The 26,944-nt window shown below is 39.2% G+C and overlaps 1 protein-coding gene across 5 annotated transcripts in view; it reads left to right on the forward strand.

The window, feature by feature from the left end:
* SCAF11 (SR-related CTD associated factor 11) overlaps positions 1-26,944 on the forward strand; it is a 67,873-nt gene that overhangs the window by 21,409 nt on the left and 19,520 nt on the right. For 2 of the 5 annotated variants that reach the window (XM_038392427.2, XM_038392438.2), the window contains exons 3-9: positions 816-896; positions 2,165-2,325; positions 7,451-7,528; positions 15,681-15,778; positions 17,398-17,462; positions 19,945-20,000; positions 24,785-24,882. In XM_038392427.2, coding sequence (XP_038248355.1) covers positions 836-896; positions 2,165-2,325; positions 7,451-7,528; positions 15,681-15,778; positions 17,398-17,462; positions 19,945-20,000; positions 24,785-24,882 — 617 coding nt within the window. In that variant the 5' untranslated portion in view covers positions 816-835. Of the gene's footprint in view, positions 1-815; positions 897-2,164; positions 2,326-3,040; positions 3,121-3,425; positions 3,505-3,596; positions 6,087-7,450; positions 7,529-15,680; positions 15,779-17,397; positions 17,463-19,944; positions 20,001-24,784; positions 24,883-26,944 lie in introns of those variants that run through there. The other 3 variants (XM_038392466.2, XM_043494323.1, XM_038392472.2) reach the window with 3 other exon arrangements.

The following is a 26,944-nucleotide window of genomic DNA, read 5'->3' on the forward strand; positions in this document are numbered from 1 at the left end:
GTGACTCTTAAATCTATACCTGCACTTGTGACCAGTCTCGAATCTCCTATTTCAGCCTGCCTCATTCACATATCTTTCTGGATGTCAAGACAAAACTTTCAACTCAGCATGGCTAAAACATTTTCCTCCTAAACCCTCTTAATTCTCACTATAGTCATGCTACTATTTCTATTCCTCAGGCTTGGAGCATCATCTTCATCTCTTCTCACTCCTCCATGTACATCTAAGTGATTTCCAAATCCTGCTGTTCCCTCCCTCTCCTGTCCCACCCCCAACTGTTGAGGTGGAGATGGCAGAGCATATTTGCTACAGTTTTGCTAGAGATGGAACTAATGGTTTCCCACTTATGGAAACTAAGGGGGCCAACTTATCAAGGAAACTTTCAAGGAAGAAAACACTTTTATTAATAAAAAGTAATACTTTTCCTTTTAGAATCTTACAAAATTTTGGGGGATATTTTATTAAAATTGTTTTGTAGTTCACCTATAAAATATCAGATTTAAAGTTGTATTAATATAGTTTTGTATTAAAGGATATTCTTTATTAGGTTTGACAGTGGGCTAAACTATTTCTATAGCTATCTACTTGATCTGGTCCAGTGAGACAGTGGGATCAAAACAGGCTACAAAAATGTGCATATTAAATGGTCCATATTCTGCTTCTTTCCCTGGCAAATACCTCTGCTCTCCAATTTATATAATAAAACAGTGGCGAGCATTGGAAATTCTTTTGTAAAGTTGATTGTGGTTAATTTCTTTCATTGGAATGTAAACATATATTAAGAGAAACTAAATTGTTACTTCAATATTTTTCAGGTTGTATTTCCCAAGTAGACATGAAGAACAAAAAAAAATGTGTTCCAGATATTGAGGATCAAAAACATGAAGATATGGAAGGTAATTTGTGCATGTGTGTGTATATATATGTAACTTGTTTATGGTTTCCTGTAATAAAGTGACAATCTCTGGAATTACGTGAAATACAAATTTTAGGGAAAACATGAAAATGTTTTATTGTCAGTAGTCAGGTTCAAGCAATGTGCTTAGATTTTGTATTTGATCTTTCTCTGAATTAGTAGATTGTAGGTTGTAGAATTTAATCTGTTAACCAGATATTGCTAAGCAATGTAAGTTGTTTTTGTTTTTTTCTTCGGCCTGGGAAGGTCCCTAAATCCTTTACAGCAACATGTTCAACCTGATCACAGTTCTAGAAACAGAAACAGACCTCTTAGTCAGTTGCAGGCAGGGATTGGCCCAGCCCTGGGTTAGGAGTGTTTGCAACTTGATAGTAATGTAGTTTTTGTAAATTTTGAGTAACGTCTCTTCATTTGTGTTTGAGTTATGGGTGAGTGGGAAAACATGAAAACACTTTTTTTGAGTGAAGGAATTAATATATTGTGTGAAAACTTTAAAGGTGACGTGTCATGAAACTAGTCCTTACTAACTGTTGTGAACTATGGGTTGAATTCGGTTTAATTTGAAAATGTTTTGATTTAACAAAATTAAAAACATTGCTGCATTTAGCATGCACACAGTAGATATTTTATTAGGTCAGGAGGAAGTCATGTGAAAAAATAATTTTAATTTGAATAGAAGTACAAAAAAGCTAAAATTAAGGATAGATGTTTTTGTTGATTTACAAGGTATTAGAACTGAGACTGCTTAACTCATCCCATTATGCCCAGACACCACATGCATATGAGGGGGGGCTTAAACAAAAGGGAACTCTTTTTACATTGTGCATTGATTCCAAATAAAATAGGGCTAGATTGTTCAATAATTTAGCCTATCCCTGTGTTTATATTTTTTTAAAACAAATGTAGAGCTAACTTCCATTCCTTTGAATGGAGAATACTGGTAAGGGTTATGTGGTTTTTTTCCAGTCAAGTTAAAATTCCTTTATTAACATCACTGTTTTGGTCAGCTGGACTAAACAGCTTGACTAAACAATTGAAACATTGATAATTGACTTGCCACTCTGCTCTTTACTACAACTAGATGAGTTGTTACCTTGTACAAAAAATATATTAAATTTGAGTAATCAGGAAGATACTAATATGTACAGTTAAGAGTGTACACACTTATTTTTAACACAAACTGTTGTATTCAAATCTAATGTAGTTCCAGAAATGAACAATAATTGAAAGTGTCAATGTTAATAACAGGTGAAGAGAATGAAGAAAGCTGTTCCTGTCCTACTGCTGTGTTATATGATGAAGCTGACAGGTGCCCGATCTGTCTAAACTGCCTTTTAGAAAAGGAGGTTGGTTTTCCTGAAAACTGCAGGCATTTCTTCTGCATGACCTGTATTCTTAAATGGGCTGAAGTAAGTTTCAGAACAAAGATGTAATGTGTTCTGTGTGTCTGAAATCTTTAATGGGAAAAATAACTGATTAACTGATCAAGTAAAGTAGTCACTAGTCACTTTGACCATTCATTTTAAATCTGAGTATGTGTTCTAATTGGATTCAGATTTTCAAAATTATTTAAATCTGTTTATAAATAGTGCTAAGTAGCTTTCTCCACTGTTCAAATAGTCTGAAGCATTACATTTTCTTTCTTAAGACCTCTCGCCTCTTGTGATGCGTACAAGAAATTAGCCCGTTAATTATGACTATTTTGAGGGGTAGATGGGGATAATCTCTACTTTATATTTGTGGTTGTTAATTATATAAAAAGTGTTTGATTGAATCCCATTCCATTAATTATTTATACTTCCCTTATCTTATGTTGTAATACTTTCTGGGCAGGGACATTGCCTTCATAGGTGAGCGTACAGTACCTAGCACAATGGGGCTTCCATTTTCTAACTCGTTTGCTGCTGCTCTCCAGGAATTTATTAAGAAATGTTGCTTCCTCCAGATCCTTCATTGTGATCATATTAAGAATTGATGCGTAATATTAAAATCATAACCACAATTTCTCTGTTCTGTAACCAGTAATTATTTTGTAGGTTCTGTTTGCTTGTCTAAAGTAAGTGGAAAACTTTTTTCTGTCCTTAACTTTCTTTTCAATGGTTTTTAATTCTGTTCTGTATCTAGTGTACATTTATTCAAGAACTGAATCTACTGCAGCAAAACTATTATTTTTCTAAGGTTGTCAAACCTAGCTTCAGCTGAAAGTAGGTAAAAGCAATGGATTGTTTGTTTTATGTATTGCTGTTTGGGTTCCCTAGTGTAAAAATAATATTGTTTTCTTCAAAAAAAAAAATTGTCCTTTTGAGTTAGTATTAAGTTTATCTCATTTGGTACAATACAGACCTATGAGAGTTTTCTTCTCTACAATCCTCCTTGCTAGAGTAAATGAGATTTTTGGTTTAAATGCATGCTTTACCAGATCCCTAATCATATGTTTAGAAAATAAGATCCCTGCCCTTTTGTTCCCCTCTGTAATAGCTTTTCTTATTGTCATTGCCTTCCTCTACAGTATATAGGTATCATCTACAAGGCCTGATTAGGATTGAGACCGCCATTGTATTAGGCACTATACAAAAGCAGAATAAAAGGTGATTTCTGCCGCAAACAGCTTACTGTCTAATTATCTAAGTTAGATAAAGATGTACCTTTTCAGTTTGCTTGTATGTAAGTTTTGTTAGTTGCCATGGGGACCTGTCTTCTTTTTCCATCATGGCTAAAGATAAGTGTGGGAAAACCTCAAATAAATAACTTTTATGAAGATTCCTTTCTCCTCTGGGGCTCTACGATCCCTTCAGCCCATGTAATTTATATAAATATAATTTTAAATTTCTTTGTAAAGTCTGGTGGGGAGATACCAAAATGCCATTGGTGGGGAAATTTATAAGTGGTTTTATAGAAGTATATTTTAAATGTGTGGCCACTAGAAGTATGTTTATGTCATGTAGTTTGGTCATTAGTTTTCCTAATTAATTAGTATTAAATATTTACTGTTTTAAAGGTTTTGTTTTGTATTTGGGTGAAGGAGTAGTTTAATATTTGCTTACCTACCTTGATTCTTCTTTTTCTTCTGCATCATTCATTTATAAATAACTATCAATTACTTTAACTTATGAGTTATGAGAAATCACCCAATTCAGAATACAGAAGATATGACAATAATGTATCTTCTTTGAAATGTACAATAACTAGGTTTATACCACCATATACAAGTTCCTGAAGGTTTGTGGTTTATTTTAAAGGCAAAGGTACATCCATTGGGGTGGAAAAAAACTAAGCAGTTACCTGAAAATTCTAATCTGAAAGACTGTCCTCTTTCCTCCACCTTCCAAAATGGAGCCTATTTTCAATATATTCTATAAAAACAACTGAGGATAAAAAGAGTTGCTCAATATGACTTGAACTACTGTCCGATTTTTTTTTTATTATTATTTTCTACAGAGGAATCAACTTAAAAACACTAGTGTATATACACAGTGACAAAAGACATTTTACAGTTAAGCTCTGCTATTATTTTAAAAAACTGAAAATTTAAAAAGAAAGGTTTCCTGATTTCTTCGCAGTCTCTGCTTTGATTGTGTGGCGGTAGAGTAGTGTTCTAGGAGAGAAAAGACTAGTATACAGCAGTAAGAGAATGTTGCTCACCTTGAAATTCTATTTTGTGAAGCTGTTTTGTAGGATTCTTACTCCTGGATCTTAGCTGTCTAGCAAGAGTCGGGGGTACCCACCAAAATTCATCCCCATATCTGACAGTCTTATCTCACTATATGGAACTTAGCTACCACCCTGGAACATTTTATTCATTTCCTCCTGACAGTTCAGCAAAGGTTCCCCACAGAAGATACACCTCTTCAATTATTGTTCCTGTTCAGCACCTACTCTGCTTTAGTATCTATTCTGCATGCCCCTGTGCCTTCTAGTCGGGTCTTGTTCTCCATTACTTAAGTTTTCTTTTGGTGACACCAGGGCAGAACTCTTCAGCCACCACTAGATCAGGAGCATAAATGGAAAGCTAGTCTCTGAAGATCTTAAAGAATCCTCTGTTCCATTGCATAAGTTCTTTCATTTGGCACTGAGCACTTTGGCATTGTTGCTTCAGCACTTTGGCAAGTAACACAATCTCCCACCAGGGTTTAATCCATGGAAAGACACAGAGAGGATAGTTGTATCATGTGGAGGGTGGGGGTAATCCTAGGAAGCCTGTAAGGTAAAAGAATAAGACAGAAGGAGGAGAGTGGCAGGGGTATGTGAGAAGCCAGATCCAATTAAATGGGGGCAGAGGGAGACTAATGCCTAGGAGTGGTAGGAACCATTTCCTCTCTGCAGCAAGAGAACAGCATTACAGTTAGTTAATCACGTTTACATTTCAGTTAGTTATGAACTTCATTTCCTATCCTAAATTGTCATAATGATGCTGTGCGCCATAAAAAAGCTGATGAGTTCCACTGCAGACGTGGCTGTCCTTTAGTAGTGGGCAAAGTGACTCATGTACGGTGTTTGTAAAGAGCTGTGGGATCCCATTGGTATGAAAGGCACTATATGAACATAGACTGTGTTATCCATGGTTGCACATTATAGAAAAATTTAGTTATGTGAACTTTTTGTATATATGCTATGACTCAAGGAACCCTGAATGCCAGCTGGCAAGGGGGTTACAAGAATATTCTGATTCTAGTAGGTACATTCTGGTTCACCAAGAAAATCATATGTGGGTTTAAATGAAAGCCAGGGGTCACACCGGTCATTGTCATTGTTATGAAATATATATACAGATGCTATGTAAGGCGTTATGTATGTCTGCTGAAAATATGTTCTGTATCACAGCAGAGGTGAAGAAGCAGGTTTCCTGTCAGACAAAAGATGTTTATTTACCTGTCTCTGTTAAAATGTAAATTAAGTTTTATCTGCTTCACAATTGGTCTTACGTTACCCATCAGAGCTAAATGCAGATGAAGGATTGTAAGAATTTCGGAAAGGAATGAACAGGTATAGAAATACAACAGAGGAAGAGAACCTTATCTTGATACCCTTTAAAGGTTCACTGGCTGGCGCATATTTTGGGAACAAAAAAGACATCCTGTCATCCTGCACCTAGGGAGTAAAAGTGCAGTACATTTACACTCATGAAAATGGGATCAGGGCCAGTTTTGATTTGAAGACTCTTCAAAAGCCTGTGAGTGAGGTTAACCTAATAGTTAAGTTTAGTCTCTAGAAAATGTTATGTTTTTTTTTGTTTTGTTTTAAATATAACTTTTTCTTTTCATTATCCTTGCTCACTATCTCTTGAATCATTGGTAATAAACTTATCGTTGTTTTCACTATAAATATATCTAAGTGTTGTGATGTTAAGTAAGGTGAATTGAAGTGGATAAACTTTTTTCAAAAAGATTCAGAAACAGTATTTTTTATTCAGCGTCCTTGATACCCCATATCTGTGAGAGGGAAAAAAAAAGAGCTGCAGCTAACTTCATGTAATATTATTTCTGGAGAGTACCTGCTGAACTAGATATTTTGGTACATTCTATTTCACATATAGCAGTTTTGTCCGTAATTAAAAGTTCAATGGTTGGGTGAAATTATGAGTCTGTACATGACAGCTTTTATGATGGTTGATAAAATTTTACTAGGGTAATAAATGCAAATCAGTTAATATGAGCAAGTTGTAACATTGCATGTTTCTAGCAAATTACTTTCATTTTTGTCGGTTTTTTGGTACTTTGTTTAGGAAGTCTTAACAGGTTTACATATCCTTGCCATGTAAATATCAGAAACAAAATAATAAATCAGTATTAGAGGAACAAGGTAGGTGAGGTAGTATCTTTTATTTCACCAACTTCTATAGGTGAGAAAGACCAGCTTTTGAGCCACACAGTGCTCTTCTTCAGGTGTGGCTCGAAAGTTTGTCTCTCTCACCAACAGAAGTTAGTCCAATAAAAGATATTACCATACTCACCTTGTCTCCCCAATATTCAGGGGTCAACATGGCTACAATTACACTTCCTACAATAATTAGTGTGTCAATGAGCTTTTGTTTAGACACATATCATACAAAAATATAGTCATCAGATCTTTCTTTAACAAAGTGTTGTCTTATTACACAGTGAGCCTCCTTACATCTAAGACATGTTTCTAGTGATCTTATTAAATTGAGTGAAATCTCTGCTCATTGAACAGAATAGGCATGTTTATCCAATATTTTTATTTTTAAAAAAATTGAACAAGCATGCTGGGCTATTTTATAGGAGAACGTACTTTGTCTGAGTACTGAATAAAAGCTAACCAAATATCAAAGTATCCATTTGTCCTCTGTCTGTTTTTCTGGGTATGTAATTAGTGTGTTTAATTTTTCCATAACAACTTCCCATATTTATTGAATCCATTCCTCTACGGTTGGACTATTTTTCTTTTTCCAGTGAGAGGCTAAGAGATTTCTGTTAAGAAGTCCAGGAGAATTAAATGAATTAAAAGTCTAGAAAATTGTTTGTTTGTTTTTTCTAATTTGGTGTAAATCCTAATAGATGAAAAATCTTCTCTCAGATTATGGCTTCATGTCCGATTGATCGCAAACCTTTTCAAGCGGTATATCAGCTTGGTGTATTAAAATACCATATAAAGGTAAGTCCAGGGTTCTTTTCTTTTTCAAATACATTTCAATTGTAGGAACTTGTGGGCCATGCTGAAGCCTGTTGTTCATAAATTATTATTATTAGCTAAGACTCACTGGTTAAATACACTGCACTTTTTGAACTTTTTGAACAAAAAACATTTTTTCTTAGCAAACTTTTACAGCATCCCCCAAAATAGGCATTTTCCTTGCATCTTATCTTCACTTAAAAAAGAAAATACTTAAGTGTCTTTATAAGCTAACTTTGTATAAATTTGCATGTAAATTATCCTTTTTCAGAAAAAGTGCTGCTTGTATGTACAGGTTTTGCTGTTCTATACAGTCACCAGTAAAAATTGAAATTAATTTCAAGTATCAAGAAGCTTTGCCCCAATCAGATGTATGTTTGTTGAGTGACTGTGAAAGGCTCAGCTGTATACAGCGGTTGAGGTGGAGCACACACGGGGGGGGCAGTTTTTCAGAGAGCGATAGTATTTTCAGATACCTAGAAAAAAATAAAAAGTTTTCATAGATCAATATCAACATCTTGAATTGCACCGGCAAGTAAATATGCCTAGTGCAATTCTTATGTAATGTACTTCTTGCGGCTAACACAGCAAAGCAAGCTGGCTTCAGCATTCTTCAGCAGCAGTGAGGTAGTTTTTTTTTTTTTGCAGTTCAGTGGAATATCAGGTTGAGACACTAATTATCAGGTGACAAATTCCTGTCAGTTGTTTCTAGTGTCTCCTGGCAATGCAGGTTGTCTTTCTGTTATCATTGACCTATAGCCAATAGCCTGCCTCCCGTCAATAGAAAACTACTTTTCAATCCCATTTTTATTTCTGAATTCTCTTCTGAAGAATCAAGGAAGTGGCTGATGCAAGATAAACCAAGTTTTTGAGGATGAGGGTTTTGTAGTGGTTGTGGGAGAAGATAAACCTAGCTTCTAATGTCATAAAGAGACCGTTAAGGGGTGACTTGATCACAATCTATATGGGAAACAGATATTCAGTCTAGCAGTCAATAGCTGGAAGTTAATGCTAGACATATTCAGACTGGAAATAAGGTGTGGGTTTTTTTAAAGAACAAGAGTAATTAAACATTGGAACAACTTACCAAGGATTGTAGTGGATTCCCTATCACTGGTGATCTTTAAATCAAGAGGTGATGTTTTTCTAAAAGAGATGCTATAGTTTAAATAAGTTCTCTGACCTGTGTTAAACTGGAGGTCAGACTAAATCACAATGGCTCCTTCTGGTCTTATCTATGAATGTTCAAAATAATTGCATTATCGGCAGCAAAATAGGGCTGTCAAAACAGCAAAAATTCTGGATGTTCATCTAGCAGGACAATTATGAGTAAGATTTGCATGAGGCCACAAACAAAATTTTGTGTGAAGCATAATGGTCTATTGTTTAGTGTTCCTGATATATGGGTAGTTTGCGTATTACAATAGGAGAATTATTTGTTGTATTACCATAGTGCCCAGGAACCCCAGTCATGGACTGGGACCCCATTCCACTGGGGTCTGTGCAAACCCAACAAAAAGAGGGTCTCTGTCCTAAAGATCTTACAAGCTAAGTACAAGACAAGAGACAACAGATGGATACCGACAAATGGGAGGGAATACAAGGAAACAATGAGAAAATATTCGTCAGCATGATAGGCTGTGATATCAGCACACCAGTGGCCTAACTATACAAGTGATATATGGTACTTGATAATCTTTCAAGTGTCAGAAGTATTTTAAAAGTTGAGTCTAGAACAAGGAATTCACAAAAGTATAAAGATGAAGGATTATGATCAAGTGTAACAAAATTCAGAAACTTGTTGTGGGAGCCATGATAGAAACTCCCTGATTAAGATTCTAACTTAGTTGAAAGTTGCTCTTGTAATAGAAACAGTGCTCCTTCCCATTTTCACATGCTTTCTCAAAGCTCCTCTTTATCGGAAATCTCTCATGTTGTCTCTAACCAACAGGAGAATCTTTGTTGGAACGATTGAGATAATCAGGCACGGTCCTTTTAAGAGATGGAACTGTGGTGGGGGTGGGTGACTGTTCTAATTTGGAAAGTATTCAATTTTTGCACTGCAAAAACAGCTTAAACTAGAGACTTCATATTTGCTAATTAGTCTTTCTTCAAGTAGATGCAGATGTGTATTCCACCTTGTTGAGTACATGTCCAGCGCACCAAAGCTGGAGATTTTGCCTAGCAGTACCTGTAGAGGCTGTGGCCCCTTCCCTGGTTAAATGAGGAGGTGCTGCCCGTGTGCTCCCTTCCTCCCGCCCCCAGTTCCTTCTTACCCCTTGTGTCTGGAGTTGGAGCTGTGTGTGGTTGTAATCTCACAACCTTGCAATCAGTCTAGATTTTTACTGTATATAATTAGTGTTAGTAGTTTAGTGTTGGTTAGTTCTAGTGTTTTTTCCCCTGGTGATACCCTCATTGGGGTTTAAACACTGTGCTTCGTATGGGAGAGCGATCCCTAATAACGATCCCCCCACACACAGTGCATGCTTTGCCTTGGTAAGGCTCACCTCAAAGAGCATTGTTTGATCTGCAGGAACCTTCACTTCAAGCAGCACCTGCTTGAACAGGTCATATGGCCTGATCTGGTACCAATGCTCTCATCCAGCTGATAGTCACACTCAGGCTCTGAGAGTGTGTCTACGTCATGTTCGGGAGTAGCGCCTATCCAAAGAAGTGGAGGAGCTGTTCCCTGTCAACTGTGCCAAGGAAAAGGTCACATAAGATCAATCAAGACCGCCCCAGGTCTCAGGGTGACTCTTTTTTGCCTCCTCCAGGATGAGCATGGACTGGCACGGAGCTGGTGCTGGTGGTCAGGATGGCACAGGTAGCTTTAACCCTGCTATAGTATCAAGAGGGAAGGTCAGAAACCCTGTACCGTTGACTCTGGTTCCAGTCTCTGTTGAATCTGGTACCAATGAGGGGGATGCTGGTACTGACTGTGTCCATGTCATCAGCATGTCAGGCAGCCGCAGACATCATGTGCCTTTCGGTCCCAACTTCACCACTGGTCCAGGATCAGGATTTTCCCAGAGCTGCACCACCTACAGCCCCTCCAGTAGAGGAAGCCGCTGTCAGCGGTTCATCCCAGCGCTCTTCTTCCAGTAGTGGGGGTAGTTAGTATCAGAATTGGTATGAGGAACCTCCTCAGCACTGCCACATGTTTCCCTGGCAGCTTTCACCATCCTCGGTGTCGGTACAGTTGGATGCTTTGGTGCCGCTGTTTACAACTCCGCGTTCAGCACTAGTAGGTTCAGTACCAACAGTATCACCTCCATCTGATGCACTGTTTCCTGCCTCATTCTGGACAATAGCTGAAATGGATCGCTTCTTTGCTCCCACTGGTCTAGCTCTGCCCCGCGTTGTCGGAATCCCAGAACTCTTCCATAGCCAAGTCAAGGTTGTCCTGCTCTGCATCATCCAATGAACACTGAGAACCACTGATGGACTGTTATGGTCCCTAACATTGTCAAGCGCTCCCTGGTCAGGCGGCTACTGACCACCAATGCCCTATCCATATCTATGGCCCCCTTGGAATGAGCGGGATGCCCCTCGTTCCTGCAAGTCCTGCTATTCGTCTCGTTCAAAGACAAAATCATCTGCCAGATCTGCAGTGGTGGCTGTAGATCAGCTGTGGATGGCAGAAATCAGCCATTTTCCTCCCCATGGAGCCTCCAGAGCCCTCTTGTCTGGGTGCATCATCCCTAAGACAAGATCCAGCCTTGGCTCAATTAAGAGCCTTGTCTTCGTCTCCGGATGACGCTATAGTACTGAGTTCATCCTTCCCTTCAATAACAGAGACTTTGAGATATCAAGACCTTTGTGTCTTGTGGCCTCATCCATGGGCATCCAGGCAGAGTTCCTGCATAAGAACACCCACAAATTGGTGGACTTTTTGCAGCCATCTTCCCCTGGGAGAGTTGCCCTCCCAATCAACAACACACCGACTAAAGTAGGGTAGATTGAAATCCACCCCCAAGGACAGAGACTCTAAGCAATTGGACTTTTTGGGCAGAAAAGTCTACACATCCTCATCCCTGTGGATGCGAATCGCTAACCAACAGTGTTGCTGTCCAAATACGACTTCCTTAGTTCGGCCCTTATATTCATGTTCATGGACCAGCTTTTGTCAAGAAAGGCTGCTTGGTGGCCAGAACATCTCTGCAGTCCACCCTTGACGTTACAGACACTTTGGCCAAGGTGGTGGCCTCTGCAGTCACTATGAGGAGGGCTTCGTGGCTGCTAAATTCCAGCATTGCACCTGATTGGGGACTTGCCTTTCAACAGTTGAACCCTGTTTGCAGACAAGACCAATGAAATGCTTGACTCCTTCAAGGACTCTAGGGCTACCCTGAGATCGTGGGCGTGTATACCATGCCAGTGCACAGGCACCACTACGGTGCTCAGCATCATAACTTTGTGCAGCCCTTTCCCCTGAAGCAGCAGAACTAACCTAAGAAGAGGGATAGATCCCAAAAGAGAAAGCGGTTCAGCCAGCCTTCACACCTTCCCCTCAGTGGTGTCTAAATGCTCTTTTGACTACTTGGTCCAGACTACTGTTCCAATCGTTACTCCTGCCTCTTCATCCTCCCATCCCTTTGGGGACAGATTGACCCTTTTTATAGCACTTGGGGCTTGATTACTTCCAACATCTGGGTCCTGGATTCTGTCAGATTGGGTTATGCCATCCAATTTGTCTCCAAACCTCCTCCCCACCTTCCCTTCCTGTCCCTCTTCAGGGACCCCTCTCGTGAGAAACTGTTCACCAAGCATTGGTGTTGGGAGTGGTGAAGGATATTCCACTGGAACACTGAGGTCCTGGCTTCTACTCCCAGTACTTCTTAATAACCAAATCCAAAGGAGGCTGAGACCTATCCTTGATCTTTGCGGCCTCAGCAAACATATCAGATATATGAGGTTCCAAATGGTTACTTTCGACTGTCCTCCCTATGTTCTCTCAGAATGATTGGTTTGCTGCTTTGACCTCCAGGATCCCTACTTCATAAGAACGGCCATACTGGATCAGACCAAAGGTCCATCTAGCCCAGTATCCTGTCTTCTGACAGTGGCCAATGGAAGGTGCCCCAGAGGGAATGAACAGAACAGGTATCAAGGGATCCATTGCCTGTCGCCCATTCTCAGCAATTCTGCTCAGCCACAGGCAAATCCTTTGCTTCATTGTAGAACACCATTTTCAATACACAGTGCTGCTGTTCAGCCTCTCTTCCACTCCGAGTCTTCACCAACTGCGTGGTGTGGTTACTATATATCAGGGAATCCATATCTTCCTGTACCTCAATGACTGGTTACTGAGGGGCAGATCCAGAGAGGAAGTTCTCACTCACATCAGTACCACATTGCACTTACTTAACCGTTTGGACCTCATTCTAAATGCTGGAAAGTCAGCTTTGGCTCCCACTCAAAAAGTCAAGTTCATTGGGGTCCTTAGGTTCCACAAGATCATTCCTATTGATCGACTGCTTTCAGACAATTTGATGGGTCTGCCTCAGTCTGCAATCTTAGTCTTCCATGACAGTCCGGGTGTGTCTGAGCCTATGGAGGCACATATCCGTTTGCATGCAGGTGGCTCAGTTAGTGAGGCTGAACCTCTGCCTCCTTCAGATGTGTGTCAAGATGGTCTACCACCCCAGCCTTCATTTGCTGGACAGACTAGTTCATCTCTCTCCACTAGAACTAGACTCCTTACAGTGGTGGATGTGCCCACAGAATGTTTGCCTGACAGCTTTGCCTCAGTGTCGGTACAGTCGGGTGCTTCAGTGCCACTGTTTACAACTCCGTGTTCGGCACTAGTAGGTTCAGTACCAACAGTATCACCTCCATCTGATGCACTGCTTCCTGCCTCATTCTGGACAATAGCTGAAACGGATCGCTTCCTTGCTCCCTCTGGTCTAGCTCTGCCTGCGTTGCCGGAGTCTTCACCCAGCCCTCACCCACCTAGTAAGTGATTACCAGCGCTTCCCTGCTAGGTTGGGGGGGCACACCTGGACTTGCTGAAGGTACAGGCATTGTGGTTGAAGCGGGAGGCCTCGCTCCATATCAACATGCTGGAGCTTAAGGCCATCCACAATGCATGCTGTGCCTTCCAGTACCGTATAAGACATTCAGTGGTTCACTTGCTCACCTACGATACCACTGTGATGTACTGTGTGAACAAGCTGGGGGAGCACATTCCAGGTCACTCTGCCTAGGGCAGGGGTCTCAAAGTCAGTTTACCTTAGGGCCAGTGCCAGTCCTCAGATGCTCCCAGTGGGCCAGTAATGTTACTGAAGATGGTGCTCAGAAAAGAAAATGTTTATATTGTATTTTTTATTTTGAATTTCTTAGAAATAATAAAACTGTCATACAACTTTATACAATTCTTAGCCTGCCAGTGTTTCTAGTGTTTGCCGGACGCCTGGCAATGCTTCAGTTCTGTGAGTTTGTTGATGTTTGACCTCAGTGGCTGAGCAGTTGAAACCTTCAGGATTGCAGCAAGGTGGGCATCAGATAGTTGTGTTCAGAATTTTGACTTGTTTGTATTCATTGTGGGGAAAAAAGTGACGCCTCCATGGCTGACTCTGCCTGGCAACTAATGATGCTGCCTCCATGGCTGACTGCCCAGCAGCTAGTGATGGTATCGCTGTCCCTCTCCCCCAGCCAATGGGAGCTGCAGGGGGCGGTGTGGCTGCTTCTGTCCTTCGCGGGCAGCATGGGGAGGTTCTCGGGCTGCAGATGGCCCTCAGGCCGGGACTTTGAGACCCCTGGCCTAGAGGCAATCAATCTGTGGCAATTTTGCATTGAGGAAGACATTACTCTGATAGCTGTCCACTTACCCTGGGTTCAAAATCATCTCACGACCACCTTAGCAGGTATTTTTCCCTGAGTCAGGTGTGGTCCCTGAAGATTAGTGTTCTCCAGGTTGTCTTTGCAGTGTGGGGCATTCCCATGGTCAACCTGTTTGCCACAAGGGAAAACAGGAAATATCAGATGTTCTGCTCTCGGGGGGCCTCCGTCCGGGCTTCCTCTCAGATGCTTTCCACTAGAGTTGGCAATTGACTCTCCTGTATGCCTTTCCCCCATCTCAGTCATTCCCCAGGTCACCGTCAAGTTCAAGGCGGATCACGCGAAGCTTATCCTCATAGTCTCATTACATGTATGAAGGCGGTATATGAGATAGCTTCGGCTGCGCCTCCTTGGCAGGTACAAGCTCATTTGACGATCTCAATAGAATTCCTCAATGACAGTTCCATAGTGGACATTTGCAGGGCAGTAATGTGGTTGTGCATGTGTACATATATTGACCATTATGCTATTGCCGCATCTTCCAGAGTGGACACAAACTTAGGAAGGGCAGTACTACAATCCCTACTTAATAGACTCATAGTCCCACCTCCTGGAAGGGATTCTGCTTACAAGTCACCTAGGTGGAATAAACATCTGCATCTACTCAAAGAAGAAGAAATGATTGATTACTGTAACTGGTTCTATGAGATGGGTTGTAGACATGTATTCCACTACCCACCCTCCATTGCCTCTGCATCGGAGTCCCCTTATATTGGGGTTTGATGCAAAGGAACTGAGGCCACTCGGGGCAGCACTGCCTCATATAACCCTGGGGAGGTTCCACAGCCATGAACTGTGTGCACCACCCGTCTATGGGTACTGCTAGGCAAAATCTCTGGCTCTGGTGTGCTGGGTGTGCGCACACCTAAGTGTATTACATGTCTGCATCACATCTCGAAGAACCATTGTAACTGTAAATAACTATTTCTGATTGGGAAGTAGTGCATAATGCTGTTTTTTAACAAACTCGGATGGAGAATAATGGTATTACTTGCTATGAAAATCTGAATCTTGACAGATTATGTAACCATTTTGATCTTGCAGAATTTAAATGCATGATTGACAAGGCCAGTAAGTCGTTATATATCAAGTTAAGATTTGTAAAAATACCTGACAAGACGTGTACATTTTGGGATCCAAATAACTATCTCTTAAGGAAGTTTCATACTTTCCTAGTGGAGCTTGTAAGATTAAGGAATAAATAAGTTCTCATTCATTAGTTTTCAAATAATATTTTTTACACATTATACTGTGCACTCTAGTTCCAAGACTGACTTCGTTTTTTTTATTGCAGGTTCAGGAGAAGATTCAACTAAGGGAGAAGGGAGAAAAAGAAAACTGCTGCTGCAATAAGGAAAAATATTACCACATGAATACAAAAATCTTTATGAGGTTGGTTGTGCTCTGAATGTAATATGTGGTAATATATGAATCCCAAATATAAATATGACTGTCAGATTTACAGATTGGAGACAGTTTTGAGCATGTTTTCCAATTTTAATAAGTTTTAGATATGGAGTGCAAAATGTCCCATTCTCCTGTAAGTGGTACATAAATTTGATACTGATGCCGTGTCTGCTTGATTGTAGAAAATATTGGATAATGGGTTAAGAGTCACCATTTGCTGTTAACCATTGAAACCTGGGCTGGGACGTTCTTCAGAAGGCAACTAACTGCATGTTTCTTTGCCTTTTCTAAATAATTTTATCAAGACACTAAAAAATATGGGTAGATTGCAGTGAAATTAAATTTCTAATATTTTCATGATTCTCCTTTTAATACAACCTATGAAATGACTTGTAAGAAAACTTATGGATTTATATAGGCTGATATTTTCAAATCAGGCTGGGGATTTAACACATCTTCTATTAATTTTTATGGAGGGGATGTATGGCTAAATCACCTACACTGCTTTGAAAATATTAACTTTAGACGTATAATGGATATGGCCCCTTATGGGGAAAAGCACTTGCCACCAAAGTGAAAGCACTTCCCCTCCATTACTTTGCTAATGGGATCTCTGGCAATACAGTCAGATGAACATAAGTAGTCTCTTTATACATTGAAAGAAACGTGATCATGGTTAAAACTGGTGCATATGGCATGGCTTTAAAAAAAAGTCATTAGCTTTTACTGATCCATATGGAGGAAGGAATGCTAGTGTCCTATTAAATCTTTGGTTTTTTTTCAGTCTCTACGCCATTGGCATAAGCACTAGTTTGGTGGTGTGGCGCTTTACTTAACTCTGTTTATGGTTCTGACTTCCATGTCTAAATAAGCTTATTCAACAGTAAAATAAACTGACTATAAATTAATCTATGAATAGAACAGTGAAGGAGCCACAATAATACGATGCTGACTTCATTGCTTCTGATTTCAACTAAGTTGTGATTTCAGAACTTGCAGTAGCTCAGAAAGCAATTAGCAGCTGTTTCTCCGATATGCAAGCATGCAGATTTAAATATTAAAGTTTTATGTGCCAAAATATAGTAAGCAAATTCACTAAGAGCTGTATACTGTATTCTTAAAATAAACTAGCTTATTTGTAAACCAGTGTTGATGTATTTTCCTGAATAAAGTTTTAAATTCCCTTTTTAAATTTCTAAAACTATTAAAAGATTAACTGTAAAGGTTTTGCTGAAAATTAAAAACATGCAAGTTCGTCAGTTGGTACTCTTAGAAAAATAGTAACAAATAAAATAGTCTGTATACCCAAGACATTGTTACTCAGTGGTTCTCAAATTGATCTGGTAATTGATAATATAGTGAAAGTTTTGATTCTTTGCAATTATAAAACTAATTGCTTGAAACAGGGCCAATTAATGCAAAATTTTGCATTGCAGATGATGTGAAGTTGCAAATCTTGGCTCTGGTCCTGCAGTCTGACCCTTAGCAATCCAAGAGCTTAAAACCTACCAAGGTTTTAAAGCTCTTTAGGGCAGTGACTGTGTGTGTCTAGTGCAGTAGTACCCATAGGTGCTATTGCAAATAACTCTTCATTAATATTACAGAAGGGATGCACGTGCTGACAAAAGACCATTAATAGAAAAACTCTGTAAAGATTTGAAGAACTACAGTAAGTTGATATTTTTCTTTCTCTTGTTGTTACTTGTAGAGCCACCCCCATATTCTAGGATTATTTTCTTACCTTCGTTTTCATAGTTTTTTTAAGATTGTCAGTCTTGTTTCATTTCCATGTATAAATGGAACCCAGCTTTCTATTATTCAGAATTTGGATGTAAAGGGAAAACTTCTGGTTATGGTAGAACTATATATACGCTATTCCATGTAAGTTAATATGAAAGCTTTCTTTTTAATCATAATGAAACTGGCGTATATCACAAGTGAAATGGATTTGGTTTCAACCTACCAGGTGGTGGTCTGCATCATGGAACCACTGCACAGTTTATCAGAATTCAACACATTGACAGTCTCTGCTAACAGGAAGCCCATAGAACTGAGGTTATAGCAGTTCAGAACTGAGTTGCTTTAGCAGTATTTGGGGGGGACATTTTCAGAGAGCCTTTCTCTAGTTAATAGTACCAGCATCACGTTTTTTAAGAGCTTTATAGTTCACAAAAGTCAGCCAAATTTTGGAAACTGTAGCCTACTTGGAAAAAGGCCATTATCAGATAGCTTAGAAAGTAAACAATATTAAAGTGATTCTTAAAAATTATTAATCTAAGGTGCTACAACAGTTATTTTAAAAAGTTTCCTTTGCTTGACAGTAGCCATTTAATCTGTTATAATGTAGAGACAACATTGTAAGATGACATTTTCTTTGTTATATTTTATTAATAGCTATAAATAATAACACTTAAAGTTGGCTTGTGATATTGAAGTTGATCTGTTACAGTACATCTACATTGCAAAAAAAAAAAAACCTCAGCACTGAGTCTCAGAGCCCAGGTTAATTGACTCAAGCTCATGGGCCTCGGGCTGTGTGTACAAACTGCAGGTCAGATGTTCAGGCTTAGGCTGGAGTTTGGGCTCTGAGCCCCTTTTGGCATCTAACCTGCATCTAACCTGCAGTTTGTAGCCCCACAAGCCCGAGTCAGCTGACCCGGGCCAGCTGCACAGTGCCATGGGTCATATTGCAGTATAGACATACCCTCAGATTTTCTCTTGAAGTGATTGGAAAACATTTTTTTTATCTGGTGGTGAAATGCAGGCTTTAAGGACCTTCACAGAGCTTCAAGCAGAAGGGGCCCTTAAATCATCTGCTGTGACCTCCTGTATATCACAGGCCATTAAATTTCACCCAGTTATATTGTACTGATCCCAGTAACTTGTTTAATTAAAAACATACCTTCCAGAAAGCATCCAGTCTTGATTAGAAGACATCAAGAGTTGTAAAATCCACTGCTTCCCTTGGCAGTTTGTTCCAGTGTTTAATCATGCTCACAGTTAAAAATGGGTGCCTTATTTCCTGTTAGAATTTGTCTAGCTTCTACTTCCAGCATTGGTGCTTGTTATGCCTTTCTCCACTAGATTAAAGAGCCCTTTAGTACCTGGTATTTACTCCCCATGGAAGTATTTATACACTGATGAAGTCACCCCTCTCGGTTTTCTTTTTGATAAGCTAAACACATTGAGCTCTGTAAGCCTCTCATTGTAAGGAATTTTCTCCAGCTTTTGAATCATTTTTGTGGCTCTTCAAAACCCCCGAACTCCCAGTACAATTAATGGGAAATGGTACACATGGACAGTTTTTGTTAAATCAGCCTTGTATCTTGACAATATTGTCAATTTTTTCAATAATCCGTGAGTTCACAAACCCTTTCATAGAGTTGGCCGTAACTAAATAGAAGAAATATTGTGTCATTGATCCCTTTCTCTTTTTCCCAATTTTGAATCCCCTCTCCTCCCACTAATTATTCCATATCATCCTGGTGTCAGGTATAGCAATTGCTGTGTATTTATTGTATTTTATTATTTCTATTACCGTCATATTAGGAAAGTGGTGGTGTACTTTTCACTGTCTGTTAAGGCAGTTTAGTGGTTGGAAATAAGGAGAGCTATTACTTTGACTAGCTCGATCTCTGTGGTTTACAAGCAGTTGGTCCATGGACAAGTTTAAGAATTGCTTTAATAATCTGTTTAGTTTCTAAATAAAAACTGAATAACTTTGGTAATCTGGAATGCATAAATTTAGTTCTATAAGCATCTCTCCAATTGACTGCTGAGAAATTCTTTGTGGAAAAGTATATATCACAACATAAACCTAGTTTGATCAGCACGCCTCTCTCTCTCTCAGTGAGATTGTATGTTTATGTTCTGATTTATATAAATTAATGGACTACTCAATATTTCATTTTCCAGTCTTGTATGCGCTGGTAGCAATTTCCTCTCAAAGCAGTTCCCAACAATTTTTACTGGTTATTCTCTATAAATTACTTCTTGGCTCTTGCCTGTAACAGTTAAAAGTATATGGAGAGAGTCTCACTTGACAGTGCATATAATATTGCTGTTGCATTAATGCTCTTAAACGTACAATTAAAAAAGAGCAAAATGTGTTAAAATTGAGACCAAAGTGTGTCATCTTAATTTTTGCACAGGTGGTATTTCAGATGATGAAAGAAATAAGGAAACTGCATCTGTGAAGATAAACAAGGTTTGTTCAAATAACTTGAGGAAATATCTTGGTTGAAACTAACTAGGAAGTGAAAGTGTCAAGTTTTTTACACTGTCAATTATTTTGAATGTTAACTTGTCTGTTTTATCTACAAATACTGGATATCTGTAGTTATTTTAAAAAAAAAAATTAGCAAGTGATTTAAGTAATGTGAACTTTGACAGTCTAACTGCAATACAGTTTTGTACTGTTACATTTTGTTCACTTACACTAAAATGTCACAAGGGTACCCTGCAAATACCTAAAAGTGAGTTGCAGTATAGTTCCAAGTCTTAGATCTTGGCATCTGGAGTGCTCAGAGAAAGTTCTTATCTAAAGAAAAATAGCTTGGAACTTTATCTTCTCACCAACTTGTAGCATCAGCCACAAGCTCTTAGGCAGAGAAATTAAAATATGAAGGCCACAGAGAGAGGAATGCCTGAATCAGCAGGTGTACTTAACCAAGTAATTTGCTATGCAAATAAACATTCAGATTTAGAAAAACTCCATTTTTATGGGATTATCTGAAGATAACAAATTAGCATTTCAGTTCTTTTGCTTTCTTTGTATAATTTAATGTTACACCAAAAGTTCAGAGCCAAGGTTACAAGAAGCCATGAAGTCTCCGGCCAGTTTCTTCCTTTTCATCGCTAGCTGTGGTCATAGAGACCTTCACTCTGTGCCCAGAGTTTTTCTTGGATTTTGCCTAAGAATTCTTTGTTTGTTGTTAGTTGTTTTTAGACAGTTACATTTTTAAATAGTTGTAGGTTTCTTTATCATGCATAGTTTAGGTTTCATGGCCCCAGTTTTCCTGATGTAAGATCCACGTACCTGGTGTCTGATGGGCCTTGAAGATATTTGTTTTCTGGATGATTGTTTCTTGTGTTGGACCTTTACCTCTTGGAGCCCGAAAGTAGTTCCAGGCTTTCTCTTCCTGTGATAGCCCCCACAAGCCAGGTCTTTTGATCTGTTTGTTGGGGTCTCATTCCCAAGCAGATACAAAGTTATCATTCATCCACTTAGAAGCATCTGAAGTTGGGGGAAAAGGCCTTTGATGTGGGATCAGCCCCTTAATTTGGCTCTGGGATGGATGAATACTCTGGGTGTCCAATCCCAGTGCTGTTTATAATGCCATCTTTTTGGAATAATCTTAATCATTTGAAGCTGAAACCTATTAATAGAAGGCAATATGCCACATACCTAAGGTACCCAGTCTTTCTGCAGCAGAAATCAATGGAAAAAAGACTCCTATTCATATCACTGGAAGAGATACAGAACTCAGAATTATCCACAACAAAATTATTTGTCGTTTACTTACAGCACCTATTTATTTTAAATATAGCTAGTTTTCAAGGATATTTAACTATATGGAAAGAGTGAAAAGATGGTAAGCAGTTGAGACTAGGGGTTCTATCTATACCTTCACAAGACATTACGTCGTAGTGCAAGTTTCCATAGCAAATGCATCCTTTGGTTTGACAGTTCTTCAGTCACCAGTACTGCATAGGTCCTCACACCTTCCTCCTCAGTGAGTACTGTCTCAGTTACCCGTAGTGGAATACACATAGGGAGTTGAAGAAAGAGGTTCTTGCTTTGTATGGTAACTGGAGTTCTTTGAGATGTGTGGTCCATGTCTGTATTCCACTACCTGCCCTCCTTCCCCTTTACTTCAGATTCTTCACTCTTGATTTGCAGTAGAGGAGAGGCAGCCAATCCACACCACCCGTTCTACTCTCAGTTCAGAGCACAAAGAGATGAGGAGCGTAGTCACAGACCAACAGATACTTCTAGCAAAAATCTTTCAGTCTTATCGCATGTGTAGCCATAGTGAAATGCAGGTATGGACCACATGTCTCAAAGAACTGCAGTTACTATACAAGGAAGTGACCTGTTTTTGAATTTTCCTCTTATTTAAAAAAAATTAATAAATACTTGAAATTGAAACAAAATGTTTAGTTTTGCATCAAACACATACTCTGTTGTTCACACAGATCTAATAATGAACACCAAATAGACATGGAAAAAATATCTTCAGTGGTTACACATTAAACTTCAGGAATTTTTTTTTTTTTTATTCTCGAGTGAACAACAGATTCACTTTGTAGTTTTCAGAATGTTTGAACCATGAAATCTTTACTCTTTGGTCCAGGGAAGAGGGGAATATTGATTATTATGGCCGTCAATTAATTGCAGTTAACTCATGCGATTAACTCAAAAAAATTAATCACACTTTTAATCATACTGTTAAACAATAATAGAATACCAATTGAAATTTATTATAAGTATTTATGGATGTTTTCTACATTTTTAAATATATTGATTTCAATTACAACACAGAATACAAAGTGTACAGTGCTCATTTTATATTTTTTATTGCAAATATTTGCACTGTAATGGAATGGTGGTCGAAGCATGAAGGGACATATGAATGTTTAGCGCATCTGGCTCATAAATATCCTGTGACACCGGCTACAATAGTGCCATGAGAATGCCTGTTCTCACTTTCAGATGACATTGTAAACAAGAAGTGGGCAGCATTATTTCCTGCAAATGTAAACAGACTTGTTTGTCTGAATGATTGGCTGAACAAGAAGTAGGTCTGAGTGGACTGGTAGGCTCTAAAGTTTTACATTATTTTATTTTTGAGTGTAGTTATTCTTTTTATATAATTCTGCTTTTGTAAGTTCAGTTTTAATGATAACGACCTTGCACTACAGTACAGTATAAGGTGAATTGAAATACTGTTTCTTTTGTTTCTTTTTTTACAGTGCAAATATTTGTAGTCCAAAAGTACATATAAAGTGAGCTCTGTACACTTTGTATTGTGTTGTAATTGAAATCAATATATTTGAAAATATAGAAAACATCAGAAGTATTTAAATAAATGATATTCTATTAATATTTAACAGCACAATTAATTTTTAAATCACTTGACAGCCCTATTGATTATCCAGTTTTTAAATCTTGTGTGCATTTTATAAACTGCAATACTGGACTGTTGAGTCTCCTGCATTGTTGGGTTATTCATAGGAATAAGAACTCTGAAATCTGCCTCCTGTTGCTGTTATTACTGAGACTCTTTCTTGTAAGCAACTGTGATTAAACTTTTATGGTTCATTTTTACTAAAGTTGTGAGAAATATTTGCTAGCGTAATATACATTTTTATGTTCATGTACTGTAGCATGAACTTACCTATGAACTCTGCAATCAATTGCTGATTTGTATCATGTCTCCCTGAATTAAAAACAAAACTTCACAATTGCAAAAGCAAACTACCACAGTAATGATAAATTTAATTTTTTTACCTACTGGTGATATTTATTATCTAGCCTCAAAAATGTGATAGGCAATTTATGGACAATAGGAAAACGAAGTATGTACCCAAGGACCTTAGTGAATTTAGTTATCCCACCATCCAGAAATGTCATACAATTTAAGTTCAGGCTGCTTACATGCAGAACTCATCATCGCAATCACTGAAGAGCAAGGACATCTCCAATTTGGGCAACCTTATTGAACATGCTGTAACACCACACATGACATTATGCAATCACTGACAGACTTTGCACCTCCACAAGATGGTTCTTGACACTTCTAACTTATTCAGCAACACAGTGGATGCACAACATTCCTCTAGATTGTATTCTAATACAAAACCTGATCCTCAACAACATTGTAATGTTTTCTGTGGTGATATAAGCAATTAATATGCGTAAGTGGTGGTTGTCCATGGGGAAACGTGAGGTTGGGGTTAGTTTTGCAGTCAGAAGCAATTCAGAAGAATGTAGTGTCTTTTTGTAGGAAATGCAGTGAGCTGAGGCACAATCACTGAGTGTGTACAGACTTGGGGCTCTCCCCAATTCTAGGCTTCTCTGAAAAGTCTCATCCTCAACTCACCCCCCATGTCCTGTTCTCCCCAAACATAAAAAAACTTCTTCTCAGGAACATAGACACCTATTCTCCCCCCATCCCTTGCAAAATCAACTCCCCTCTCTGCTTCCTTCCTTGTATGCTCCTGTCCATGGTGCCGTTGCCTGGTTTGCTGGGGGTCCCAGACAGCTCTGAAAGCTGCTGCTTCTCCTGCCCCTTTATAAAGCCTCTTCTCCCCTGCCCCACTGCAGATGTGCACAACTCAGTATGCCCCACAGACCCCATCTGTCCTACCTACCTACAGTCCTCCTTGCTGCCCAACTGCCTCTTTAGGATCTCTGTGCTAGATAGAACTGGTGACTCCAGGCAGGCTGACAACATTGGAGGAAGGAAGTAGCTGAATTTGATTTGTGCATTGACTTTTTCTAGCAAAAATGATGAATGGGATGATATCTAATTTAAGCTTTCTTAAACCCACAAAGTTTGAAACCTGTCATCTTTCTGAACTCTTTTGATAATGTCTCTGTGAGTGGGTTTTGATGTTCATTGGTACTGTAGCTCATTAGCTAGAGGAGTTATGAAAAACCATGAGACTGGAAAAAATTCAAAAGGATCTAATTTTTAAATGTTTCCTGTACCAAAGCTAGAGAAAATCTGACTATGAAAAATTATATTGGCCAATGAAGAGCATATGTATCAAACTTGGAGATTTGAATTCAAACATTCTAATATAAAAGTTTGTCCTGCATTAACTGCACATCTCAATACAGTTTAAACTATAAAGTCTCTGTAATATACATCTGAAGGAAATCTTACCAATGTAATTTAAAGTCTATGGACAGTTATGTATTAAGCGCTAAAGATGCGGAAGATTTAGTATTGGCTCTCTTTCATTTACAATTTTATTTTGTAGCCCAGAAGACAGACCTGCTCCAATGAGTGCTTCAGAAATCATTTCTGCAATAGATCTCCTTCCACTGGAGAATCCTTCTCCAGCTATAGAAATGATTGGTGAGTATTTGCTAACGCTTTACCCAAATTACCATGTAAGTTTTAGCATTGTAGATGCTGTAATTGTAGTTAAGGGATGCTTTCATTTATATTTTATTACCCCCAAATACATGTAATTTTCTTACGCTCATTGCTAAACAAAAGCCTGCATTTTTCCTTTAAAAGCTGATATTGGAAATGGAGACCTCAGTTCAGCAATCCATCCCTGTTCACCAAAGCATGCAAGTACATGCTTAAGTCTCACTGGCTTGAATAGGATTTAACTACATGCTTAACTTTAAGCACGTGCTTGATTGCTTTGCTGAGTTAGATAAGAACGTTATTAGTTAACTCTCAGAATAATGAGAGAACACTATTCAGAGCAAGGGTAGAGTTGAAAAAAAAAAAATTAGGTTGCTCATGCGGCAGAGAGAATCTTCTGTTGTTGATCTTACTTGGCACAGAGAGGAGTACTTTTCCATCTCCCTGAACCATCTTTTGCTAAATGGCCCAGTACTTTTAAGTCAGTAAATAAGGAGATGACAAATATTTTGGGGTTGTTCAGTGGGAGGTCATAAGGGAAAGTTTGGGAACTCGTGATGCATACAAAATGTCTAAAGAAACTAGTTGGATAACAAAACAGGGAGAAATTATATATCATTATTTAGTACTGTATAACTTAAGAAATACAGTTCCTCCTCACTTATCCCATGTGGCTTACCAATACTAAATGTCAGGGTAACAAAGTTTCTTCACTCCTTAACCTCATCATGGACCTTTTCTTCAGGCTGTATATTTGGGAATCTTCTAGAGGATTGATGAATGCTGAAACTTCACTCTTCTCTAGAGTAGTTCATGAATTTAAAGTCTCATACTCAATTCCTTCATGACCTTATGAGATGTAATCCAGCACATCACTCCGGTACGAAACTGTGGAAAAACCTGAGTGTCTCTGGATTAAGTTTAGAAGTGTGTGCAACAAGAGTGATGTCATGGTGGGAGTCTGCTATAGACCACCGGACCAGGGGGATGAGGTGGATGAGGCTTTCTTCCGGCAACTCACGGAAGCTACTAGATCGCATGCCCTGATTCTCATGGGTGACTTTAATTTTCCTGATATCTGCTGGGAGAGCAATACAGCGGTGCATAGACAATCCAGGAAGTTTTTGGAAAGCGTAGGGGACAATTTCCTGGTGCAAGTGCTAGGGGAGCCAACTAGGGGGAGCGCTTTTCTTGACCTGCTGCTCACAAACCGGGTAGAATTAGTGGGGGAAGCAAAAGTGGATGGGAATCTGGGAGGCAGTGACCATGAGTTGGTTGAGTTCAGGATCCTGACGCAGGGAAGAAAGGTAAGCAGCAAGATACGGACCCTGGACTTCAGGAAAGCAGACTTTGACTCCCTCAGGGAACAGATGGCCAGGATCCCCTGGGGGACTAACATGAAAGGGAAGGGAGTCCAGGAGAGCTGGCTGTATTTCAAGGAATCCCTGTTGAGGTTACAGGGACAAACCATCCCGATGAGTCGAAAGAATAGTAAATATGGCAGGCGACCAGCTTGGCTTAATGGTGAAATCCTAGCGGATCTTAAACATAAAAAAGAAGCTTACAAGAAGTGGAAGGTTGGACATATGACCAGGGAAGAGTATAAAAATATTGCTCGGGCATGTAGGAAAGATATCAGGAGGGCCAAATCGCACCTGGAGCTGCAGCTAGCAAGAGATGTCAAGAGTAACAAGAAGGGTTTCTTCAGGTATGTTGGCAACAAGAAGAAAGCCAAGGAAAGTGTGGGCCCCTTACTGAATGAGGGAGGCAAGCTAGTGACAGAGGATGTGGAAAAAGCTAATGTACTCAATGCTTTTTTTGCCTCTGTTTTCACTAACAAGGTCAGCTCCCAGACTGCTGTGCTGGGCATCACAAAATGGGGAAGAGATGGCCAGCCCTCTGTAGAGATAGAGGTGGTTAGGGACTATTTAGAAAAGCTGGACGTGCACAAGTCCATGGGGCCGGACGAATTGCATCCGAGAGTGCTGAGGGAATTGGCGGCTGTGATTGCAGAGCCCTTGGCCATTATCTTTGAAAACTC

The sequence above is a fragment of the Dermochelys coriacea genome, chromosome 1 (genome assembly GCF_009764565.3).
Source record: "Dermochelys coriacea isolate rDerCor1 chromosome 1, rDerCor1.pri.v4, whole genome shotgun sequence".
NCBI lineage: Eukaryota > Metazoa > Chordata > Testudines > Dermochelyidae > Dermochelys > Dermochelys coriacea.